Source organism: Benincasa hispida, chromosome 3 (genome assembly GCF_009727055.1).
Source record: "Benincasa hispida cultivar B227 chromosome 3, ASM972705v1, whole genome shotgun sequence".
Lineage (NCBI taxonomy): Eukaryota > Viridiplantae > Streptophyta > Magnoliopsida > Cucurbitales > Cucurbitaceae > Benincasa > Benincasa hispida.
In genome coordinates this window covers 45,633,797-45,655,608 of record NC_052351.1, presented here as the reverse complement: position 1 = coordinate 45,655,608, position 21,812 = coordinate 45,633,797, and the positions used below count along the sequence as shown (strand labels likewise).

Genomic DNA, 21,812 nt, shown 5'->3' with positions numbered 1-21,812 from the left:
TGAAATTTCCTAGACAGTTTAAACTTTCCAAGAAATTTGAGAATTCGGTCATTGTTCCCAGAAGGTCTTGATCGCCACCACCTATAGGAAAAATGACAGGATCTTTACTAAGAAACTTTACGAAAAATGTTCAAAACCCTAATTTAGACCCCACTTTTCTTAAAAAATAATAATAAATAAACAAATAAATAATAAAAATAAAAATAATCAATTCAAGTAAATCTAAATAGAAATTCCTTATTTCTAGATATTGGACCAAAAAAAACTAAATCTATTTCAGTTAGAGATGTCCACGGGCGGAGCGGGGTCGGGGATGCCATTCTCCATCCCCGTCCCCGCTACCCATTTCATTCCTCATCCCCGTAAAATTTTCCAAAGAATCGAGGTGGGGATTCCCGGGGAATTCGCGAGGATCGAGTTCCCCGCGGGGAATTTTTTCTCGTTACTTTTTTTCTTTTTTTTTGTAAAATGTCAATCAGTTTAAATCACTAATGTGAGCAAATTTTAATTAAATAATTAACTTTATCACTAAATTGTTTATTATTGTTAGTTTTATATGACAATTTGAATTTATACTCAATGTTAGTTTTATATGACAATTTGAATTTATACTCAAATTTTGACCTAAAAAAGCTAATTAATTTCTTTTAGTAGAAAGAAATAAACGGAAATCAAATTATTCACATATATAATCTAAATTTAAACATTTAATTTAAACATATTCATTATCTTTCCCAATAAATAATCAAATTTGAATTTAAATATAATATTTATATAATAATAAAAATAACATAACATTAGATAACTATACTAAATAAATATGTAAAAGCTAATCAGGGCAGGGATGGGGAACGGGGCGAGACAGGGGCTGGAGGGAATGCATTTCCCGTTCCCGTCCCCGTTTAGCTCATGGGAAATTTTTTTCCCACAGGGCGGGACCCATCCCTGTGGGAAAATTGGACATCTCTAACTTCAGTCCGTTTAAAAATATTGCTTAACGTTTGTGGGTTTTTACGATTAACATACCAGAAATCACACAAACACCTCATCCATCATAACAATGAAAATACTTAAAAACATATTAATGGACTCTAAACAAAGTACCTTTGTACAAATGAAGGTACTTGTGTAGAATCCAACGCATAAGATTCAACCAAATTGAAGGGGCTCTTACAGAGGGAAGAGGATTTTTGTGAGAGGAAAGGGGTTTTTTGAGAAATGTTGGGACCAGTGGTTTTCAGGAAGAAATTTAACTGAAGAGATGAAGAGTGAAGAGAGATCAAACCGTTTACGATGGAGGTATATTAGAATTTTCACATTGTGGGGTTCTCAACTAAAAATCTGAAAAACGTAAAAAAAGAGGATGAATTTGTTATTTTTAACATAAAAAAGTTTTCACTTTATAAAACTAACCTCTTTTTCAAAAACTATTTGGTAAATTGTCAGAAATAGTACGTTAAAGTTTTCATCTCACAAAATTAGCACCCTTTTTGAAAACTCATTCAAATAATTTTTCTCAGTCCATCTCGAGTGAGATCGACTACCGAGATTTAGTTTTTTAAAAAATAGTTTTTTCTAACCTATCGATTGTTTTAGCACTTTTGGGCCTTTCTCACCGAGATCCTACTATTTTTTCTAAATATTATGTAATCTACCCAAATCTTATATTTTTTTCAAACTTTCTTCAAATTTGGTTATCTTTAACAAATATTATATTCAATTCTCACGTAATTTTTCAAAACTTTAGGTCAAATTTTGTTTCCAGAATTATATGAATTTCTAGATTTCCAATTAGCTTTTTCTAAATAAATGGATGATTGCATTTTGATTTTTAAATTTTGCAAAAAAAAAAGGTAAGATAGAAAAAATATATAAAATTTTAATATAATCTACCCGAGAATTCACCGTTTTTAGTGTTAATCTGCTTGAGATTAATATCGAGATTTTATATATTTTCCATATCTTACCTAATTTTTTTATAAAAAAAAATTAATCTTTCCCAAAATTTAAAAATCAATCAGTTGAGATCCCTCCAAAAGATAATTGGTAAATTGATTTGGAAATTAGAAATTGGACTAAAGATTTAAAAAATTACATAGATTTTGATATAATATTTGATAAAGATAATCGAATTTGGAGAGAAATTGAAAATATATAAGATTTAGTATAAGATTTGGGTAGATTACATAATATTTGAAAAAATTAGTAAAATCTCGATGTTCAATCTGCCGAGGTGTATAGAAAAAGGCCCAAAAAGGCCAAAACAATTAATAAGTTAAAAAAATTAATTTTTTAACTAAATCTCGTGGTTGATCTCGTCCGAGATGGACCGAGAAAAACTGTTTGAAAGAATTTTAAAAAATGATGCTAGTTTTAGATTTTAAAAAAAAAAACTTCAACATGTTATTTCTAACAAATTTTGGGTCCTACAACGTGAAAATATCATTTTATTCCTCATTCAAGTATTTTCCATTTTACTTTTTCTATTACAACTTTCTAAATCCAACTTCAATTTTAGATTTTACAGTGGAAAAAATCTTGGGACTTCTGGTAAGGATTCGAAATTTTCTGGTAAGAAAAGATTTTACGGGAAGTTTCCTTTAAGAATTGAAAATATGGGGAAATTCACTAAAGTCTCATTCGTATGTAAAATTTGTGAGATTTATTTTTTTTTTAATTTTCAATTCAAAATTAAGAATGGTAAATAAAAAAAATAAAAACTAAAAACAAAACTATCCTTTTACAGAGATTTCCGTAAATTTAAGTTAAAAATAATTAACTTAAATTTATTGGAAAAAAATGAAATTGAAATTGGTCAAAAAATAATTTTTTAATATTAATTATTATTTATATTAGAATAAAAAAAATTCTGTCCATTTTGTATTAGAATTAAAAAAAAAAAATCTTTTTATCCATTTTCTCGGTAAGTCTTACAGAAAAATAAACGAATAGGTTTTTCTTTTCAAAAAATGTATTTGAAATAATTAATTATAAATTTTAATTTTAATAATTAAAATTATATTTTAAAAAAGCTACTTTATGCTTTCTTCCTATTTTTCCCCCGTAAGACTTGCGGAAAAATCGATGAAATAGTTTTTTTTAAAAAAAAAATTATAATAATTAATAATTCTAATTTTTTTCATTTTAATTTTAATAATTTATAATTTCATAATAATTTTTTTTACCAATTCTAATTCTAATTTTTTCCATTAACTTTAAGTTAGTTATTTTAAACTTAAATTTATCGAAATTTTTGTAAGAGAATAGTTTTTTTTTTTTTTAGTTTTTAATTTTTGTATTTTTAAGTTTTAAAAAAATCTCACAATTTTTTTATAAGAATTGGAATAGAGTGAATTTTCCCCCATTTTTAAATTCTTAAAGGAAATTTTACATAATAATTTTTTTTATCAAAAAATTTTCAAATGCTTACAAGAAATCCCAATGAATATTTTTCATAAAGTCTAAAATTGGAGCTGTTTGAAAAGTTGTAATAGAAAAAGATAATGAAAAATACTTGAATGAAAGACAAAATAATATTTTCACCAGGTAGGATTCTCCACTTAAAATCTCAAAAAGTAATAAAGAGGTTAGAAAAAATAGTTTTTACAAAAGATGTTAGTTTTGTAAGTTGAAAACATTTTAAGTTAAAAATAGCAATTTACTAATAAAAATTAGAAAAAGAAGTTTTTAAAAGACGGTTACTTTTGTCCTCTCAATAACGTTTTAGATTAGAAATAGTAATTTTCTTTTCTTTACTTTCTTTGAGGTGAGAAAAACATATATTAGGCTAAGAAATTTAAACTCTAATTTCAATGGTTGAGATTCTTGTTAAAAAAATATGGTTGAGATTCAAATTTATGAACTCTAGAAAAAAATAATTAATAATACTTTATTTATAATTATTAGTTATATTATGTTCCAAGTTGACTTTTGTTTCAACTAACTATTGCTATTATCTTCACATATATACAATATTTAATACATTTTCGGTCATCTCTTACATTATATATATAAACATATAGTTGGATCCAACCCTTAAAAAACAATATTGTTATTATTATTATTATTATTTCTTTAATGAACTAACATCTTTAGGAGGTTGAATATTCACTTCACCATACTTAATAAAACCAAACCCTAAGTTCTACCACATCCTTTATAAAGAATATTAAATTGTAAAATTAAAAGTTAAAGATTCGAACTTAATCCTCATAAAAATTAGGTTGAATTCAGTTCATATTTGTCGATCTAAACATTGTTCAACAGATTTTATTTTAAATGTGGAATATTAGAATTTCAATCTTTGATCTTTGTATGAAAAAAAATATACGTTAATTATCACTAAACTATGTTTATGTTAATATATAACTGATTTAAGTCGATATATATTCTCGACCCTACGTGATATTGAACTAAAAGCCTATATAGAAAGAATTCCTTGAAAATGAGAGGGAGAAAGAGATTAAAACAATCCACCTTGCTTTAAGAAAAGTTAAGGGAACATTTATTTCTCTTTGCTTGTTTGGAGGATTATTGTGTGGTTTTGGATGCGACAAATAGTATGAGGAACCAATAAAGGTGGAAGAAGGGCCTTCCCACTAACATTTCAACAAACTCCATTTTAAATTCAAATAGTGATGTGACCAAATATGAATCCTAGCATTTTATATACTCATTTTTATTTTTATTTTTTATTTTTATTTTTTTGGTTTGGGAAAAAAAAGAAAAAAAAGAAAAATAGAATAGGTGCAAACCAAGGCTTCAATGATGAGCAAATAGAGTATCATGTCGGAATTGATGATGGAGAGCATTAAATTGCAATTCAACCTGAAAACTTAAGTCGGTGAGTTATAATAAATTTGGTTATGTCAACACTTTAATATTTTATCTCACTTATCAGCTATAGAGTTTAAGGGTGTGTTGGGTTTATTTTTTCAAGTGTTTAATTTTGAAAGTAAGTCATTTTAGAAAAAATTGACGTGTTTGACAATATCTCAAAATAGCTTTTAAAATATTTTCAAAGTGTATTTTAAACAATTTTTTTTCTTGAAAATCATTTTTTCTCTAATCAATTCAAACATGTACTAAGTTTATAAATTATGGTAAATTTAATTATATCGATCCTTTAACAAAGAAGTTTAAAATGTATAGAGATTTAGTTAATGAAAGTAGAGAATATTTAATGTTTAAACAATCATAGGCTCACTCATGAAATTTCTATATATATCTAAACTTTAACGTTCTTACTAGTCCATATGCCCATTTTCCAGTAATTATTATTAAATAAAGCTCAACTTCATTATTGTACTGTTAAATGATATAATATTAAATTCATTTTCATCTATTAGCATAAGTTGTTGGGTCAATTGGTGATTTAAGATAGTATTAAGACATGTATTCGAGGGAGATTCTTTGTTCAAGCCCCTGCAATATTGTTTCCTTCCCATTTAATATTGATTTCTACTTGTTTGGCTTTTCTACATATTTCAAGCTCACAAGTGAAATGAGTGTTAAATGATATAATATTAAATTTGCTTTCATCCAGAGTTTTTAAGATGGTGTCAGAGCAGATGGTCATGTGTTCAATCCCCTACATTGTTGTTTCTTCCTCAACTAATATTGATTTCCACTTATTGGTCTTTTTCATATACCAAGCCCACAAGTAAGGGGAGTCTTAGTGATATAAGATTAAATTTACCTCTAGCAATCAGGTTAATCTTTTGGGTCAATTAGTGATTTAATATGATATCATACTAGATTGGTTTGTGTCCTGTATTGTTGTTTCCTCCCCATTTAATATTCATTTTTATTTGTTGGGTTTTCTTCATAATTCAAGTCCATGAGTGAGGAGGATTATTAAATGATATAATTAAATTCATCTTCACCTATTAATTTAAGTTTTTTGGACAATCGATTTAAGATATAGATTTTTGGATATAATAATGTCTCGATACACTTTAAACACATATTACAATTTTTCATATTCAATTCTGAGTTGGAATTTAATTTAATTTCTTAATTACCTAGAGATTTAATTAATTTTCTCATTGGTCAAACAAGCAAATTAAAATACCTATGGACTATTCTTTCATTCATTGAGAACACTTCAATGATGTTGTTGAAAATTTATAAAATTTAAAAAGGAGTCAAAGAGAAATGCTTGATTCCTTTTGAAGAAGAACTCATTCATATATATATATATATATATATATATAAGAGAGGCTATAAGGCCATAGGAGAGACAACTGTTTATTGTCTTGTCAAACAAATAAACAAAATAAAGTCTCTTAATGAAACTTTTTAAAGTCCTCTTTTAAAACCACTATTAGGAATATTCCATTTAGATTAGATTACTATTTAAATTGCATTCTCCTTTTCCCTTTGTGGATTAATACAACTATAACATATATATTTAGAAAGAGAGTTGAGTATTGGATGCTCAACTTTTTACATACCAATTTTAAAGTTTAAAGCCTTGTTCTTTTTTCTCAATTAGGTTGATTTAAAAAAAAAATTAATTCTTTTAGATGATCATTCAAAATGATATTTATTATAAGGGTAATTACAATTGTTAACATTTTTAAAAATAATAACCAAGTGTATAACATCATTTAGACTTCTATCGTTGATAGACTCCCAAGTATATCAACAACGATACACTTCTATTGTTGATAAACTCTTACCAGTAATATGATCTATCAATAGACTCCTGCTAATAATATGGTCTATCATTGATAGATTATTTAAATTTAACCATATTTGTAATTTTTTCCTTATTATAACTTTTTATTTGGTAGAATAAAGAGAACTCTTCCTTAATTTCTAGAAGTTTTTGTAACAAAAAGTATGTGCTTGATTCATGTGCAACTCCTCCCATTAGGAGTGCTTCTTATTATCTTGGACTCTAAAATTTGCTTGGGGCGGTTAAAATGGTAAAAGTCAATTTTGGAGTTGTATAATCTAAAATTTTAAATTAATAATTTTACCGATTAATACCTTAAACTTTTATAAGATCTATCACTCTTTCCTGCCTGTTGGATGATGGAATATCACCAAACTTTCTTTTTAGAGAGTCGGTTTTCGTTGTGGCTTACTGAGATTATCTCTCAAGATTTGATTATTTATGTTTGTTCTTTTCTAAAAAAAAATACCACTATTAGAATTCCATTTTCAAAACCAATAATGTAGTCTAGATGTGTATAACTTCTATAAATGCAAGGACATGGAATATTAAAAAAAAATGTTGGAATATAATTAATAGTAGTGGTTCTTATTAACATAAGCAATGTTTCATCTTTTCATCTTTCTCATTTTTTTCCCCTTATTTAAGATAAATTATTTGACAATCTTTTAGCCTACTTAGTAAAACTTTAGGAAATTTATTATTATTATTATTTAGGTGATTCTAAGTTAATTTTATATTAATTTAATTGAAAATAGTATGAATCACTAAAAGAAAGTCTAAGTTAATTCATTTATAACTTTAGTATGCTTAAATTAATATCATTATTAATGCAACAGTTTGGAAGTATAAATTAATTTTTTCCAAAAATTAATTACAATATTATATTTCTTATGTTCCTTTTAAGTGACATGAGTAGTGTGGGTTCAAGGGTTCACTGATGACCAAGGAATTAAATAAATATAATCCAATTATGACATCTAAAGAAACCATAAATTCCACTTTACTATCACTGAATATTTTCTTATTAGATATCAACAGTAATATGAAATGGAGTTATTGAGATTTTTCATGGGGGTTAGGGGTTGAAGGAAGAAATATTCAGTTGTTCCTAATTTTCGAGAGCAATCGATGTTCGATCGACACGAAAGAAAAAAGAAACCACTGGAAATGATAATTCATAAAGTTAACCCTGAATCATGATCTGCAGAAGCAAATCTCTCAGTAAAAAGCCTAACAACAATGCACTAGCTTTAAGTTCTATTTCTCCTCATCAACATATTCACATCAGAGCAACATGATGCACAATAATCATATGATAGAGCAATCCAAGATTGCTAAATGAGATTGATTCTTTTAATTAATAAGGATATCCTAAGTTCTAACAATCAAAAATCTCCCAAAAAAGAAAAGAAAAGAAAAGAAAAGGTTCAGTGATAATGTTGGTGCATTGGTTGCATCTGAAAAATAGTATAGTAAGGTGCAATAGGAGATTCATGAATGGTTTCTTCCTGCTGCTGAGTTCCATTTGAAGGCATAACCATAAACATGTTACCATTCGATGAGTCGAGAATTTGATTTGAAGATTTCCAGTTAAATTGCTGCTCAGCACTGCCAACCATTTTCGAAAGCTGATGCAGGTGTGTAGCCATTGTAGCAGGATCTGGGGATGGAGGTCTGTTACTATCTCCGACTGGAGATTTCATATCGGGGAGATTGACGGTTGTGATGTCGTGGATGCTCGATCTTCTCTTATCCTTCCCACCACTTAGCTGCCTAATGAAGTACTTTTGAGCATGACTAGCGACTTGTGTCGGTGTTCTCGTCGTAACGAAATTGCGAGAAATGTTTCTCCAGTCACCTTTACCATATTTTTTAAGACCCATCAGAAATTGCCTGTAGTTTTAAAATCAACAAAAACCCCAAAATCAAAAGCTGCACAGCCATGAGATACCAACAAAAAAAAAACACACAAACTCAACTGACAGAGACATGGAACACTACTGTATATTCTTAATCAAGATAGAGCAAGACAAAACACTGAGGGCATGTTTGTGGGTAATTTTTAAATGGTTTAAACCCCTTTTCTCATATTTAAAATCACTCTATGACATGTCTTGAATCCTTCAAAATAAAGTGTTGAATTGATTTCTGACTGTTAAAAATAAAGTGGTAAATTGATTTCTAACTGTTAACAACCCTCTAATCATATAACATTTTAGCACCAAGAAACAAGATAAAAACAATTTGAAATGAAAATCCTAATTCAGTGATAACAGAACAAAGAACAGAGCTAAAACTTACCTGTGTTCTTCTTCAGTCCATGGAATTCCTTTCTTCCTTTCATGATCAGAAGGTCTAGTTGAGGTTCCTCTCTTAACTCCGGAGCCATAGAAATGGCTCAAACCATCAAATCCATGGCTACTATCAACTCGTTCCAATGTAAAGGAATGACGATTAGCATATCCACGAATTGGGATCAAACCAGCCTCAATATCACTAACATCTTCCTCCAGTTCTTGATACTGCTTAATCACATCACCGATGGTTTTGCCAGGAATCATGGCAGCAACTTTGAACCACCGATCGGAAGTATCTTCATCGTACAAGGCTAAAGCATTCTCGAACCGTTTGTTTTCTTCAGGGGTCCATTGGGTTCCTTTTGTTTCTTGAAATAGCCAGTTAGAATTTCGAAGATAAGAAGCTGGAGACAGAAATTCCATAGCCAAAAAATGTCTCTCTCTAAAAACCCAGAGAGGAAATGCAGAGGAATGGAGAGCTTTTTTAGGTCATGAAAGCATTAAAAACAAGAGCATCTGAGAAGAATCAGTGAAGCCTTTTCACTTAGAAAGGGCAAAAAAAAAAAATTGGGGAATCTTGAAAAGACTTCTTTACTTTTCAGAGCCCTAGGAAGATTCGTGAGAGGACCAAAACGAAACCCTAGAGGCTCAGTTTCAGATCCGAGGCAACAAACAAAACAAATTACAGTAAATCAATCCTCCATCATCGCCATAGTCAATCAAGCTCGGATTGTATGAGAATTACAGAGGGGGTTTTCTTTCAGGAAACTGTGAATAGAGCTCGACCCATTTGAGGAAAAGCATGGAGAAAGCAAAATCAATGGCAAAGAAGAAAACCCAATTGAAAAATGGAAGACCCAAGATGTTAAAAGAGAGAAATGGTGAAAATTGTTTGAAATGGTGAGTAGAAAAGGGAAATCAGATGTATCAGAAAGCCATAGCTGAGCTAGGTTAGTGGTGGGAGTGATTATGGAAGGGGAAAATGGGTTGAGTAGTTATGAGGTGTGTGTAAGGAGGAAGAAAATGGCAGAGAATTAAAGAGAGTGAAAATGAAAGGTCAACAGTGTTGAGTTGTAATTGGTGGGTCTGGTGATTGTGGGAGCTGATTCTTCACACAAAAGTTTTAAAAGAGAGAGAGGAGAGAAAAGAGAAAGGAAAAATAAAAAGAAAACGGAGAGATGCCAATTGCCAAACCATTTGTGAGAAAAAAAAATGGTGTTCTCATCAAAGTTTAGAATGTCCATATCCATTTTAATTGACATGAATTTTATTATTAATATCGAAATATGAGATTTCGATGTTTCACTTTATATATTATAAAAAAATACGTTATTTTTAAATATAAAAAAATTAACTAAAATATTTAAAAAATATAGTGAAATTTTAAAAATATCAATGATAGACGATAATAGTCTATCAATGTCTATCAACATCTATTATTGATAGTTCTAAAATTTTGCTATATCTATTTTCAATAGTTTTACCATTTAAAATAATTTTCCTTATATGTATTTATCTTACAATTTCCTTTTAAAAAATGTCCATATCTGTGTAAAGATGGAAGTATAGAAATATTCTTTTATGAATGTTGATGTATGATAAAATTATTAAAAAATAAAATAAAATATTAGGAAAATATATTTGATTTTATATTTTTTAAATAAATTAAAGGTTGCTTATTTATATTATATTTACATAAACGATATTTTTATTGTTTATTTTTTATGTTTCATGGATTGATTATGATATAATAGGATTTCATCTCTTATGTCAATATTTAACCTATAAAAATGTGAAAATATTTGTATGTCAATAAAAATTTAATATCATAGTTGTCGTCATGTGGTTGTTCGAAAAATACTGATAATTTTAAATGTCTAATGGGTTTCTCAACTTTCAATTACGTGTTGTATATGCCATTTAACTCTTAAGAAGTGTCTAATATCTCCTTAAAGTTCCAAGCACTATGTCAATTGAGCTACACTCATGTTGGCTATTTAAAATAATTTTAATATATCTAGAAGTGATTAGACGTGAAATTGATATTTCTTTTCTAAATTCAAAGATTTTTTTTATACAAATTTAAAAGTTGGAAGGGGTAGATATTTAATTTAACCAAAATTTGTCCATTTTCAATTTTTTTTTTTTTTTTTTTTTTTTTTCAGTCTTAATAGCTATACTAAATTTAATTAAAAATTCTTTAGTGATTTTGAGATTTGTAAAATTCAAACAACATTGATGTTTTTTTAGTTTTGTGAGATCCCCCATCACATGCTATAAATTAGCTTAAAAAGAGTAGGGTGGTTTCTCTATAAAAACTTTGAAACAAAACTTCAAATATAAGAAGACATGATACATAATATAATCCCATCCACTTGTTCAATACTTAGAGGGGGGGGAAAAAAAAAAGTATTGGTGAAAATGAAATCCCAATGAAAAGGTGGCTATAATAATTGTAACCACTATTGCCCAATAGAGTAAAGGAGCCAAAAAGATAAAGAAGAATCTAGACTTTTTTCTTTCTTTCTTTCTTTTTTTTCCTATTTGCAAACAAAGGCTAACTAGAATTTCCTCTTTCACACATTGTACTTAAGAATCTTTGTCAATTTGTTTTGAAGAACAAATTTTTAGGGCATTGTACAAAGTTTGGATCAAATGATTTATAAATATTGATGTTATTATTACATTTAATACTTGAAACTGTCATTAAGAAACTTATAATTTACAAAAAGACAACCATTTAAAGATGTTCAAAAAGGAAAAAAAAAAAAAAAAAAAAGAGCCATTAAAAACAACTTTTTTAAAGATGTCACAATGCAAATGAAGAATGGTGATTTGAATTTGCAATTAACTTATAATTGACCACATAATCTATGGTGAAGTCTACAAGTAACAAGAATGTTAATATAACATGTATATATTTATATCAATGTTAATAAAACATATATATTTGGTTAAAATACACTTTTATTCCCTAAATTTTCATGAAATAATAGTTTAGTCATTGAATTATAGTTACTCATGATTTAGTCTTTGTAATTTCAAATTTGTAACATTTTAGTTTCTATCATAAAGAAAAATCTCATCAAAATTAAGTTTCAATTTTATTACGTAATAGCTTGTTACTTGTATAGTTTAGAAAAAAATTGATCTCGAATTAGTTTACTGATCTACACGTATACTTTTTTTTTATTAAATCCTACAAAAATTTTTACGTCGGGGACTAAATCATTATAAATTATAAAGTACATGGATTAAATTGTTACTAATTACAGTTCAAGGATTAACTGTTACAAATTTGAAACTATAAGGACTAAATCGTTACCATCTAAAGTTTAGGAACTAAATTGTTACCTCCATAAAAATGTAAGGACTAATAGTGTTTATATGGGAGAAAACAAATTTGAATAAATATTTATTATTAGTAAAAATGGGTTTGATAAGTTGACACATAGGGATTTGGAGACTTGGGAGTTCCAAACAACAAGGGACACACTAAGCAAATGTCATTGGTGGTTTGAAGAAAAAGAAGATTTTCATAGTACTTATGGGCATTAATGACCTTAAAAGTGAGTTTAAAAGTTGATCATTAATCATAAACAAGATCTAATGGGTTAGGTAAGGAATGAAGTACATTCTTATATTATAGTGTTATTAAAATAACAATCCTAGCTAAAACAAAATTAAAAAAATAATGACTATAGTCCCACATACAACCAACAATTTACAGGCATCAAATAATAAAGAAAGAAAATAGATTTCTTTTTCATAAATTTAAAATTGAGCTTTGAAGTTGATGCATAATTTGTCCCATTTCCTACCTTTGGCTTTACATTGTGTGATTGCTTTTCTAATATGTTGGGCACTTTGAATGAAAAATAACAAACCACTAACAATTATATTATTCCAATATTTAATATTTTTGGCAGCCTTATTTATATATAAAATAATTAAAAGTAAAACAAGTTTATTATTTTACTCAAAATAACTCATGTATGGAGTGAAAGGGGACATGTGTAACTTTGTATAAGTGAAGTGCTTTTGTTGCCTCTACTTTTCTCTCTTTTTTTTTCCCATATTAAATGTGTGTGTGTGTGAGTGCTTGTCCACTTAGCAACTCATATGCATTTGTATTACTTTTCTCTTGTGAAGTGATTTTGATGTTGAATTGCCCATTATGGAATCATTTAAATTAGGTTTATTTATTTATTTTTATATCTGTGGTGTTCGGACAAGCTTATGTACATCTCGATCAAACTCACAAGATAACTCGTTTGACCTTATAATATTTGGATGTCAAGGAAACTTATATAACATTAAACCCTAAGTAGATGGTCACTATGGATTGAACTCATGATCTCTTAACCCTTTATTAAGGTCAAACCCCTATTCACCATTAGGCCAACCCATGATAGTTAAATTAGGTTAACTTAACCCAAAAAAATACCTAGTTTCTCAAATGTTTGTACCGACTTATACGTGAATAAATCTAATTATTTACATGAAAAAAAATTATAAAGAAACATGGGTATATCTTGATAGCACAAATACTTTAAATCTATATTAAATAGTATAACCCAAGGATCATTCATATTAAATTGTTGAGAATAACATACCGGATTCCATTGTGAATTTGACGCCAATTATAAGGTACGTTATTGTCTTTCTCAACCAGAACTCCTAATGCCCTAAGTGAGATCTCTCTTTAGATAGGATTAAAGAGAGACTGAATGCTTATTGTTTTTGTATATTGGAACCAAAGCCCCAAGATCTCTTTATATACTAGTTCAATTAGGGTTCCCATTAAACCCTAATTAACTAGGAATGAGCTTCTATCCATTAAGTTTATACTTAATTAGGAATCTAGTGCCTTAATTAATTAGATCACATAATAGGATTCAATCTAATAATATAATCCAATGTGATAAAATATATCTACATACATAGCTCACATTTTAGTTATACGTATTATTAATTAAAATACGTCCATCTCCTCTTTAGTTCAATCTATTTGTATACCTGATGTAATTAAATCACATAAATCTTTAACGTGCATAAACAGATTATTTTAGTAATAGAATTCCTCTTTAGTTCAATCTGGTCCACCTCCTCTATTAGCACAGAATCAAAGCGGCTTTCGTTACTATTCTCGTAATTAAACCTTTCTTGATCACCAATTCCAATACATTCAATAACATAGATCAAGTATGGATGTATATCATGGAGACTACATGTAAAGTGATCCAGATCATGCTTGTTTCCAACTGGTCCAAATTCCTTAGTGAGATCATTCTTAAAAACTTTATGCTAAACCACATTTGCAAAACTACATGCATGATAAAAAAATTCAGATGATAAAATATAACCCATCAACTTTATTCTATATAGAAAATAAACAAATAAAAGTCAAAGAACATCCTTAATAACAAACTCCCACTAAACCATGAAATCAGAATAATGCCTGACACCCATGTGAGCAACATGCTCATGAAAAACTTTAGGTAATAAACCTTTAGTCAATGGATCTGACACCATAGATTTTGTTCTTATATGTTCTATCGAAATTTGACCATTATGAACTCTTTCTTTCACAACCAAAAACTTCACATCTACATGCTTTGACTTTGTATTCCCTCTGTTGTTGTTAGAATACATTACTGTCGATTTATTATCACAAAATAATTTTAGTGGACTTTTTATGCCAACCACTATCCACAGTCCAGTGAAAAAATTTTGCAACTATATTCCATGATTGGATGCCTCATAACATGCTATAAACTCCACAACCATGGTATAAGAAAACCATAAGTATTTGTTTAACACTTTTTCAGGATACAACTCCTTCAGCCAACATGAAGATATAACCTGAAGTGGATCGCAAATTGTCTTGCCATCCAACATAATCGGAATCAATATATACAATGATCTATAAAAATTTTGATCTTTGATAAGTGAGCATATAATCTTTTATTCTCTGTAAATACCTCATAACCCGTTTGGTTACTTTCTGAAGATCCATCCCTAGGTTGCTCAAATATCTACCTAATACTCCAATTATGATTGCAATATCTAGACGCGTACATACTTAAGCATATATTAAACTTCCAACAGCAGATGCATAGGGAACCTCTTCTGCATCTTCTTAGTCTCGAGTACAGTCTTGGAGCATTGACCTAAATGAAATTTATCACTTTTAGCAATAAGGGTATCTCCTGATGCACAATCTTTCATGTCAAATCTACTCAAAATATTTTCAATGTAGTTCTTTTGTGACAATCTCAAAATACCTTGAGAAGGATCTCGTAGTATTTCAATTCATAATACAAAAGAAGCATCACCAAGATCATTCATCTCAAAATTCTTTTTGAGAAACCTCTTAGTGTCATGCAATAAACCCACATCATTGCATGTTATGAGTATGTCATTGACATATAATACCAGAAAGATAGATTTACTCCCACTGAACTTGTGATATACACAATTTTCCACTATATTCACCTCAAAATCAAATGAGGCAATTACTTCATGGAATTTGTGATAACAATGATGAGAGGCTTTCTTGAGATCATAGATGGATTTCTTCAATTTGCACACCATAAACTTTAAACTACCAGACACAAAATTTTCTGGTTGTATCATATAAATCGTCTTATCAATGTTCCCATTGAGAAACATAGTTTTTACATCCATCTGATGTAGCTCTAATCAAAGTGAGCTACCAGTGTCATAATTACCCTGAAAGAGTCATTCGATGAAACCGGAGAGAAAGTGTCTTTATATCAATGCCTTCCTTTTGAGTAAAACCCTTTGCAACAAGAAAAGTCTTATATCTTTTGATATTTTCGTGAGAATCCCTTTTGGTTTTATATATCTATTTACAACCTATGGATTTCACTCTGATGGCAATTCGACAAGTTCCCAAACGTCATTGTCTTTCATGGATTTTATTTCCTTTTCCATAGCATTTATCCACTTTTAAAAGTTCGAACTTTGTAAAGCTTGTTGGAAGTTGATTGGATCATCTTCCATCATGCCCATATCATTCTGATGTTCTTAAAAAAAACATAATATAATCATTTGGAATTGCACTTCTTCTCTCTCTAGTAGATCTCCTTAGTGGAACTTCTTGAGGTTATTGAGTTTGAACTTCAGGTCCAACAATGAGGACTTCAATATTGTTTGGGAATTGGAGCATAAACATCATCTTTAACCACAGTAGGAAAAGAAACTAGTTCCTCTTCAAAGACAACTTTCCTTATGTTATCTCTTCCCCCCACCCCCCTCCACCTCCCCCAAAACTCAACATCATCAAGAAATCTGGCATTTCCTATCTCAAGCAATGATCTAGAAGTGGGATAAAAAATTGAAACCTCGAGATCGCTTAAAATACTTAACAAAATAGCAACTAATAATTCTTGAGTCCAATTTTCTTTCATTAGGCTTGTAAGGCCTAGCTTCAGCTGAACAACCCCAGATGTGAAGATACCTAATACTAGGCTTCTTTCCTATCCACAACTCATAAAGAGTTGTTAACTACTGTTTTACTAGCTACTCTATTAAGGATATATGTTGCAGTTTTTAGTGCCTCATCCTAGAAAGATTCTGGTAAAGTATAATGACCAATCATACTTCTTACCATATCCTTAAGTGTTCTATTTCGTCTTTTTGCCACACTATTCATGATGGGTTTGTCTGACATAATGTATTGTGGGACGATTCTACATTCTTCTAGGTATTTAGCAAAGGGCCCTAGACGTTGTTCACCTGATCCATCATATATACTATATTCACCACCACAATCAAATTTGATAGCCTTGATTTTCTTTCCAAGTTAAAATTCAATTTCAACTGTGAAAGAATTGAAAACGTCTAAAGATTGAGACTTCTCATGAATTAAATATAGGTACCCATATCTTGAATAGTCGTCTATGAATGTAATGAAAGATTGTTGTCCGTTCCAAGAAGTCGTAGGGAATAGATCACAAATGTCTGTATGTATTAGTTCTAAGACGTTTGAGCATCTGTTGACACCTAATTTTCTTACGTTTGTTCCCTTAATACATTTCACACAAACGTCAAAATTATTTAAATCAAGGGAATCAAGAATTCCATTTGACACAAGCCTCTGAATTCTCTGTTTAGATATGTGACCTAAACGCTTTGTCTCATAACATAGTGGAATTCTCATTTAATTTATGCTTTGTACCACATTGATTAGATAGCAAGATCTTGTTAAATGAAGCAAAAAATCAAGCATATATAGATTATCGATTAAAAAATCGGTACCAATAAGCTTGGAATTTTGAAAGGACTAACTTTATTATTTCCAAAAGAACAAGAAAAACCAAATCTGTCCAAAGTGGAAATAGAAACTAAATTTCGTCCAAATGACGGTATAACAAAAATTTCATTCAAATCCAAATAACAACTAGTTTTTAAATGTAATCTAAAATTTTCAGTAACTTCAATTGGAATCAAAGGATGAATCCCAAGCGGAAACATGTGAACGTCTTACATTTAGATAATTGATTTTTAAAGAAACAAAAACTGAAAATAAATCGTGCATTTGTAGGATAAACATTCAAAATAAACATATGCATGCTAGAATAGAGGAAGAAGAGAAGAAACTAAACTTACCTTTAATGATTCCTTAAGCTTTCTTCTTCCATTGTTTTCGATAATCCGGACACCACCAATAAGATTGCCTTGCTATTCTCGATTCAAAGAGCTTGGAAGTTGTTCTCCAAGAACTTTGAGGAGGAAAAGAGAAGGTGGAGGTTGGAGGCTAGGATTTCGTGTAATAAAATTTCTTGCCCTAAATGGGCTATAATTTTTCCTACTCTTAGCCTAATTAATTAAATAACTCTTATTTAATTAATTACACAATGACCATATATTAAATCTTATTTAATATATATACATTTAATTTCTTTTTTTAAAAAAATATATTGTAATTAAAGTGTGGGGTAAAGGATTTGAACCTTAAACCACAAGGTTGTAATATGTATGCCAATTGAGCTATACTCTTGTTGGCTATATAGATTTAATTTACTATTATAAATATCATATATTTATACTAACTTCCAATCTCCATAATTTCTCTATCAATTAATTAACCATTAATTAATCAATTAAATAACTATATTAAATCATATTTAATATGGAGTTAATTAACATATAAATATCACATATTTATATGTATGCATCTCTTTATGAATCTAATTCATATAAACCTAATATTTGAATCTTATTCAAATTTATCTCTCTTACATAATTTGGATTATAGATCATATCTATAATTAACCATTATATATTAATCTCATTAATATAAAATTCCATCATTTAGTTTGAACAATTTAAATCATTCCTCATTACTATCCTTTAGTGAGCTAATAAAGGGGACCTTATAGACCTATTGATTAGAAACTCCAATGATATGGATTAATTGCTTAAACTTCTTTAATCCAATTAATCAATATTCATTAACTATCGATCACTACACTAAAGACCAATAGTTGCACTCTTCGCATTGTAAATATATTTCTGTGTCATGAATATAACCAATCAATGGAGCGATGATCCTTCACAAATGCTCATAACTACGGCTGGATCAAAATACCGTTTTACCTCTGCAGTTACATCTAACTCCTTAAGTTTCGCTATTTCCTCTAATGGACAAATAGTTTATAATCCAACTATAAACTAACACCTCTCGAGCCAGTAAAAGGTTTAGGCCTCATTGTTCACGACTCGAAATTAGCTATTAAGGGAACAATTTATCTATTTTCCCAAGAAATGGGAATGAGTGAATTCCATCTTGTGTAGTTGTGTTCCCAGCTCCCTAATCAGATAAATTTCCAAAATGTAGGCTTGTTGAGTCGACTATCATGGCCACTCTCACCCATACAGATCAAAGGATTACCGTCATAAACAGAAGTTCACAACTCACTTAGGATTAAGGTCAAGTCTCCTATGGTCATCCTAGTGAAATATTAGTTTCTTCAAGTAACGGTGTTATAAAGAGAAACTAATTATTTCACGCTCCGATCTATGTATAAACTTCTTTATACATGATACCTCCATTCACATGTCTCTACATGAACAATATGGCTCATATTATTTATAACACTTACATCTTATGTAACAATTACAAAGTGGGTTGTATCCATAATGTTACTAGGATAAAGTACTCAATCTGAAGGAAATCAAACATGAGGATTTCTATGAGCAGCAAATGATCGTTCCAAATTCCATTCACAATTGAACTTTAACAATTACGGTTAAGAAACAGAAACTTACAGGCCATGCACAATACGAAATTACAGCATGCTTTACAATAAGATCAAGGGATAAAGTATCATACCTTAAGACTCATGCTTCAAACTCTCTCGATCACGAGTGCTCGTTCAGTCTCTAAGACAGCAACACACAAATGCTCGAAGACAATGACCGTAACACAGCATGATCAAAAGCAAACTCGAACTCAATGATCTCTAAGATCACGAACATAACGAACGACCTCCAAAACCTCGGACTCAGTCGAGTTGAGTGAGGACACCACCATAATAGCTACCTTGGTATTCTCGGTGTGAGAATCCAAAAGTGTGGGCTCTGTGTGGACTTGGTTAGAGGAAGAGACCGAAGGAATAACAATCATGTAAACGATTGAGCAAGTGGGAGATGATAAGAGTCTATCGTATAGACAAGTGATCAATCGTTTAGAAGAAGGCAAGTTATCATATAGCAAAAGGCCTGCGATCGTGTAACTATGACCAACTAATTGAACTATCATATAGTGTCACTCCACGATCGTTTAGTCTCTCTTTCAGGTATCGTTTAGCGAAAACAATTCTCACTTGACAACGATCTGTGAGTCTTTTGAAGAATAGAAACTCTTACAAAATCTTACTTAATTTAGGAAAACATTTTTCCTTTTATCTCACGGTTACCATGAAAACCACCAATAATCTCCCACTCAATTGGTTATTAGAGAAAAAGAAATAATTATCCAATAATTAATATTATTATAAATATATATGATAAATAACTTACCATATTATATTTATAACCTGTTGTTTTAATATTTCATCTCATGAAACATATAAATCATAGCTATTTTTCTATTTCATGGTACTTATCGTAAATCTTATTTACATTAATCCTCCACTTGATATATCTCATACATCACACCAATCATATCATATATAATTGAATTTTCTCTTGTCAATTTGAACATTTCAAATCAACACCAAGAATTGATTCTCAACTTGAATCCATTGAGCTACCAAAGGGACCTTATGGACCTGTAGCTTGAAGCTCCAATGGTACATGAATAACTGATTAAACTCTTTAGTCACGAGATCCACCATCCGTTAACTGTCAAGAACTCCACTAAAGATCGACAGTTGCACTCTCCTTACTACAGATATATTTTGTGTCCATATCAACCAATCAATAGTGCGATAACCCTTCACAGATCGCTCGTAAGTATAATTAGGCCAATTTATCGTTATGCCCTTGTAGTTACATCTAACTCCTTAAGTACCACTAATCCCTCTAATGAACATAAGTTATCGTCCTACTATGACTAAGTCCTCTCTTCCAAAGAGAAGTTGTGAGCACTATGTTCAAGACCCAGAATTAGCCCTTAAGGGAGCAATCTATCTACTTACCCCTGCTTCAGGGAAAGAGTGAATTCCATCTTGTGTAACTGAATTCCCAGCTCCCAAATCAGAAAAATCCCTAAAAAGGTAGGCATGTTGAGTTGGCAATCTGACCATTCTCACCCATACTAATCAAAGGACTACCCTCAAAGGCAGAAGTTCCCAAAATTCATGATTGAGGTCATGTCACCTATCGTCATTTAAGTGAGATGTAAGTTTCAAGTATCAATAGCGTTATATAAAAAGAAGAATCATTTCATGGTCCGGTCTTATACAAATTCTTTGTATAAGACACCCCCGCTCACATGTCTCTATATGAATGGTCAGGATCTATCATTTGTAGTAGTTCACAATACTTGCAAACCTCTACAAAGCGGGTCATATCCGTAGTGTCACCAGTATCAGGTATCTCTCTGAATTCTTATACTACAGACCTTTTTAGGTTATCTCTTAAGGCAAGATTCACTTGTAAATCTCATATACATGCTTAAGTTTACATACAATAACCATGGAGCTTTGTTTATTGTATATGAGTAAATGCCAAATAAAATAACTCTTATTTTATCTATAACAATGTGTACAGTTTACAAACTACGAGACTCTGGGAGAATTAGGACACCAATCTCAACACAACCCTCATCCATTTATTGCAGACCTTTTAGGTTATTACTTGAACATGAACCACCTGTATGTCAACCATATACTGTCTAAATGACATCATATAATCTTTGCATCTTAGTTTATTGGATTGAATTAATGTTGTCTAAATGTCAAATAAAATACCTCTTATTTTATTAGATAAATAATTTGTGTTAACAAAACTATAAACCACGAGATACACTAGATTTAGGACATCAATCCCAATAATCTCCCACTTGTCCAAAGCTAGTGGAATATATCAACATACAATGAAAGACGAGTGGGAAAGTAAAGTATCAATATACAATACAATAAACTAGGACATACAATATACCTAATAAAATCTCCCACTTTCTCTAGCTTAGGTGACTCATATCTCATAGACCCAAACCTTCCAAATGACCCTCAAATACTTTAGCCATGAGAGCCTTCGTAAATGGATCAACAATATTGTGCTCCGAGGAAATCTTTGTGACAATCACATCTCCCCGTTGCACAATCTTTCTAATAAGATGATACTTGTGCTCT

The 21,812-nt window shown here is 29.9% G+C and overlaps 1 protein-coding gene across 1 annotated transcript; it reads right to left on the bottom strand.

The window, feature by feature from the left end:
• Window positions 1-7,836: 7,836 nt before the first annotated feature.
• On the bottom strand, window positions 7,837-10,156 carry LOC120074473 (transcription factor DIVARICATA-like). Its single transcript, XM_039027609.1, has 2 exons — window positions 8,987-10,156; window positions 7,837-8,578 (listed from the first exon to the last, which is right to left on the bottom strand). The coding sequence occupies exons 1-2, from the start codon at window positions 9,403-9,405 to the stop codon at window positions 8,113-8,115; spliced, it is 885 nt and encodes a 294-aa protein (XP_038883537.1). The 5' UTR covers window positions 9,406-10,156; the 3' UTR covers window positions 7,837-8,112.
• Between the last annotated feature and the right edge of the window lie 11,656 nt (window positions 10,157-21,812).